Consider the following 5,542-nt stretch of genomic DNA (forward strand, 5'->3'; position numbering starts at 1 on the left):
AGTGTTCCCCTAATACACGCCCATGTTGTAACCTACCATGCAGACTATTTCTTGATGTGATATAAAGCACATGTACATAATGAGACAGGAGAACTTTTGAGTGCATATTCAAGCTGGTGTGAAATCTCAGGAAGTTTTAATGGCTAACATTGGTGGATGAGGACAATTTGAGTTAGTGAGACATTTTGGGGCAAGATATGGAAGGAAATATTCATTTAGATGCATAGGAATTACTAAGGTTTTTTTATAATCAAGCCTAGAGGAAAATTTGGCTTTGGAAGCAGGAGATGCTCAGTGGCTCTGCCCCAGGAAAGTCTCCTGGAAAGGGCACCTCTGCTTATGCTCAGTACAGGGAGAACATTAGCAGGGAGGCAAAGTCTGCTCCCCATTACATCAGCTGTCCCTTCTAGGACATTCTATTGTCTCCTAGTGAGTTCTAGCATCCTCTGTGATGTCACCAGTGTTGTAGTGACAACCAGTGCCCTAGTTTCTCTCAGTCTGAGTCTGGCGGTTACAAGCTAAGACATGTTTTCCCGTCTTCGCAAGCTTTTTGGGAGGGGGAACGTCGATTCTGAAGAGACTAGAGTGAAGGAGTCTGGCCTTTCGTCTCAAAGTAATGATGGAGAAAGACAGCACTTCTGGGGAATGTGGAGTAAGTTCTGGGCAGTGTATTTTGAGCTTCCTGTCAAGGGGGCTGCAGGCTTAAGCTGACCTTTCTAGCAATGGGCCACAACAACTGGAGCATCTGAAAAGGAATTGAATTTCCATGAATATCACAATTCCTTAAAGTCAAGGATTTCAGAACTTTAGTTTCCCCATCCCCACTGGGAGGATATGGTAAGGCCAATGCTATTATACTGTGAACTTCTGGTCTTTACTTTTCAGTTCATTTGCTCTGTTACATTGATATAATAACACCATCAGTGTTCATGGAGGGTCCACCTTTTCTGAGTTTAGACAGGGCAGCAATGTATTTCACTATCATTGCTTCTTTAAATACAGTGGGTATCTGGCAGTAGTAACAGGGAGAGATTGTGCTCCAGGCAATAACCTTATGTTCTTAGACCTTCTCTAATTTCTTCTAACTGGCAGGGTCATCGTTTGCTTTATATATTAGAGGTTGTATGTTACAAAAATTTTTCTACAGTACCAAAACTATTTGGAACGTGTAGACCAAGATTCAGCCTGTAACCTATTCGCACTTCTGGGGCATTTGGTATTTCACATAGGGACACTGATAAGTCTGTTGAACATATCCTCCCTGGAAATGCGTTTTAAATCCAAAGTTGTTGGCTTAGAGTATCAGGGTAGGACATCTGAGTGTCTCCAATCACTCAAGTTTTGTGGATGGTGAATTTATCATCTGAGTTCTGAAGCCACAGGGGTGAGGGTCCTGAAACCAAGCTGTACCCTGTTCAGCTGATAATAATCCTGGAGAAGCCATCTCCATGGTACATGTAAGCACGTGATGTCCGGAATAGGGAACACCTGGCTGCTTACATCTCTTGGTCTCTATAGAGTAGTGGGAGAACTGAGATCCCCTGAGGAGGTCTCTTAAGCATAGAACAAGCGCCTAGCAGTGACACTGGGTTCCTGACTTGTTCTCCTGTTTAGGCCTCACTGAGGTCTATGAACACTCTATGCATTCTCCCCATGCAGGTTCACTTGTGTTCTTCTACCTACAGACTCTGGGAGAGAAACATCATCCCCTGGCACTGACCTAAGCAAGAATCAGGCCATGAAGGAAAAGGAGAGGCTGATTAAAGAGCTGCAGCTCATTACCGAGGAGAGAAATGACCTGAGAGATCGCCTGAGGTTTCTGACAGAGAGATCCATGAAGAACAGGTATGAATCGCTCCAAATGCTCTTGTTTCATTACTGGGTCTGCAAGGTCACGTTTTTCTTATCCTGTTAAGGTTTTGGGTTCTAGAAAGCTGTACCTCCCTAACCACCCTGTGCTAAACCTCACCTCCCATATAGTGGAGATTCAGAACCTGACCCTGAGGAGTGAGATTGAAAATGGACTCATCTGCTTCCATTTATTTAAAAGCAGAACTTGTGGTCTGAATGAAGAATTCAGGGATAAAGTCAGGGAGAGTGAGTTCCCAGTGTGCATTTGCAAAGCCCTTGACAGCTGGTGGCTTTGCAAGATTGTAATTGCAGTGAGTTTCTGGTGAGTCTCTGTACTTGCTAGGCAGGGGACTGAGTGCTGGAAGATCCAGGCAGCAGCCTGGGGTAATGTAGGACCCACCCTGAGTTCATATATTCCTAAATGCCGATGTTCATTGTATTCTATCCTTTGGGGACAGGCCACACTTCAGGCCAAATCCATATTATGAAGACCTGGAGAGAATGGAGGAGGCGGTCATGTCAATTCTGCACAACTTAGAGATGGAGAACACTGAGATCCATGAGAACAACCATAAGCTGAAGAAGGAGATTACCTTCTCTAGGTAAGTCCTGGTCAGAAAGGCTATCACTTGTGGAATGGCCATTTCTGACTTTCTTTGTTCTGGATTGGACGGTCTTCAGCTCTGGTTCTATCTCTTGTGCTGTTTACATATCAGTGTGCCAGGGTCATTAGGACTCAGTTTTCAGTTCCATAAAAGACTGTTCCTCATCCCAGGATTGTCTAGGCATCTTCAGAAGGCTCTAGAGAGAACAGTACTGATTGAAGTCAGCAGAAGGTTATTAGGCTGACCTGTACCTATGGTGTCACACCAGGTTTTACAAAATTCAGTGCGTGGACCACATGGTTAGCATGACCTTCTCTTGATTCTACTGACCTCCTTTGAGGGTTTTGGCCCAGTACTAATTGATGTTGCCCCCATGCATTGGGCTTTCATGGATAGTTGTAGATCCATGTTCTTTCTCAGAGGTGTGGACTCTAATTGGTGTCAGGCCAAGCAAACAATTTATTCTTCCCCGAATTAACTTTTTATGGTTTGTGCAGCAGCCTTATATGTATCAAGATGCACTTTATTAATTCTTCATGGGTATCTGGGACCTGATAGAGTTAGTCGGACTTGGGAGTAGGAATGGGAGAATGGGCCAGCATGATCTTACTATGCAGACTGTATTTCCAGAAACCTGCTCAGCCAGCTCCTGATGGAGAACACATGTAGGAAGAAGTTGGTCCCACTGAAGCAGGAGAACAAGGAGGTACATCTTGATTGTGCACTGAACCAGAAATATTTGGTTGACTTCAACAAGAAAGATAAAGACCATCAACGGCCAGAACCAGCATTATCAGTTAGGGACGAGCAGATGTGTTAGCTTAACAATATCTGATAAAATTTGCCAATTTGATACATCTTTGCTTCTCTTACCACCTTTCTAATTTACACTCACAACCAGCCAACCACCTCATGTAATGGAATTGTTCATTGCTCTGCCTATGCACAAGTATTCTAGGAAGTTAACCACTTTTCAGAAACTGAATTATTGTGCAAGCATATTTTGCTGCTCTTTTTGAAGCTGCAGTCTAGAAATGGTGACAGATGAATAACATATCCCATTATTGCATATCCATGTGATACATTGGATCCCATGTAGAGTTTTGAACAATTTCTTGGTTCTTTGACAAATGACACTCTGTGGTCATGTGACCTCTTGTGTAGGAAGCACCTTTGGGATAAGAACCAAGTGCAAATGTCAAATTAGTACTTGTCATTGGCTTTAACCTTGGTGACATATGGACATCTCCTTTCTTCCTGCAACCCGATGAGGTCTTTTCCCATTGCCCTGTTCTTGGTTTGCACTGGTATAAGTCTGGGTCCCATATTGTCAGCCCACATTACTGTGAGGCTCCCTGGAGATTTTGCCCTTCCCAAAGAGTTAGCAACAATGATATCAGTTAAAAGGTCCATGTCGACTGTCCAATAGAACTGAGGTGGTAGAAGGCAGCATTCTGACAGGTGGCTTGCATTTCCCCACCAAATCAGTGTCTGAAAAACTGCCTTCCTCCAGGTCTCAGAAAGTGCAAGAGAGCTGGAATTGGACACACAGCAGTAAGAGAGCTTCCTGAAGAATAAGTTGCTTTCTCAGGAGTCCCTGATGACCAACATCCTGAATGGTAACAACATTTTTTGGATGAGTATTCATCCTCTGAGTTAATTTGTCATTTCTTAGAAACGCTAAATTTATATACCATACTAAGCCATCCTGACTGATTGAGGTCTTACTCACTTTCTTCTTCAGAAAACAGCACTTGAGAGACAACTTGGGGGACCGCCTTTCATTATGTGTGCTAGAGGAGAAACAGCAATACGTCTGTGCTTCTAAATGTTCGTTAAGAATATGCTTTTACAAATATTTTTGTTATGATTTTAATTGAAGTTTTCTTTTTGTTGTTTCATATTTATATGTTCTTCTTACTATTTTTACTTTCAAATATTTTTAAATATTTTTATTCATTTTAATCCTGTTTTTTGTAAAAATGTATTTGTTATGAATAAAAATTGAATTCTATCTCTTGACTCTTAAGACCATCATTCTTATTCAAGGGTTCTGTCCCTTCCTGTGGACTTAGAACTGACAGCTACAGATGGATCTCTGCATGTTCCATGGATCCTGGGCTAATAAGTGAAATCAGAGTCACCAAGGAGTACCCAGTGTGATAGTGTCTTTTGTGTGGATAATGTGGCTGTGTCTCGGACACACACTTTGTGATGTAATCACTGACACACTTTACTCAATTGTTAGCGTCCATGTGGTTCTTCTGAGAGAGCAGCAGATGCTCTACCCTGTGAGTCGTCACCACAGCTCCTGCAGGTGGCTTTTGTTACTCCACAAGAGGTGCTGTGTTAGGTGGACAGGATCACCTCCAATTAAATAGAGAGATCTCAGGATATGTGTGTTCACAGGGAACTTACTGAGCCGTGCGTGCTCAACGTGTTAGGTTGTCAGGCATCCCTACAGGGCTCTGGTGTTCCCACTGCTCATTGTGGGTCAGGATCATCCTCCAGTATCACTTAGTTTTCATATTAGAGCAGATCTTTCACCATATATCAGTGATGACCATATGTATTATACACATCTGATAAAATACAGAATAGAAACTAGCTTCTTGTAGGCCAGATTGGCATTATCAGTTTTTTGATTGTTAGCAAGAAAATTATTTTAATCTAAGCAGTTTAGGAAGGAACCTCCAGAGCATCCATAGTGAATGTAGCTTGCAGCTGTGAACACAGGTTTCTTTTGGAGAGCAGGCCTGTGCAAGCCCAACCGAGGTGGGACAGTGCAAGCTATCCTTTTTCCATGGCCAATCTGGGATCGTATTGAGAATGTATTTTTTCCAGGTGACTGATTTCCAATTTGTGGAATTGGTCTAACTTGCTGAGAGTGGAGGTGACTCAGAGAGTTAAAGTACAGAAGGAATAATCCAGAATGTCCACAAAAGCTTGCTGTCACCCCAGGGCTTTTAAAAGCTCAGCAGCTAGAGAAGCAATGTAGTATTTGGTTATTCTCATGCTTAGGTCTAGTCATTCATTATAAGCTGAACATGACACAAAAAGTGTCATCTGTGTCACAATAGAAACTA

The 5,542-nt window shown here is 42.6% G+C and overlaps 1 protein-coding gene across 1 annotated transcript; it reads left to right on the forward strand.

Annotated features, from left to right (window-relative positions):
- The first annotated feature begins 495 nt into the window (after positions 1 to 495).
- Positions 496 to 4,468, forward strand: LOC147999190 (uncharacterized). The gene is made up of 4 exons (XM_087596496.1): positions 496 to 652; positions 1,686 to 1,845; positions 2,310 to 4,075; positions 4,201 to 4,468. Exons 1-3 carry the CDS (start codon positions 526 to 528, stop codon positions 2,455 to 2,457), a joined length of 435 nt encoding a protein of 144 aa, XP_087452622.1. The 5' UTR covers positions 496 to 525; the 3' UTR covers positions 2,458 to 4,075; positions 4,201 to 4,468.
- Positions 4,469 to 5,542: the final 1,074 nt, after the last annotated feature.

The sequence above is a fragment of the Rattus norvegicus genome, chromosome 19 (genome assembly GCF_021556685.1).
Source record: "Rattus norvegicus strain SHRSP/BbbUtx chromosome 19, alternate assembly SHRSP_T2T, whole genome shotgun sequence".
NCBI classification, from domain to species: Eukaryota; Metazoa; Chordata; class Mammalia; order Rodentia; family Muridae; genus Rattus; species Rattus norvegicus.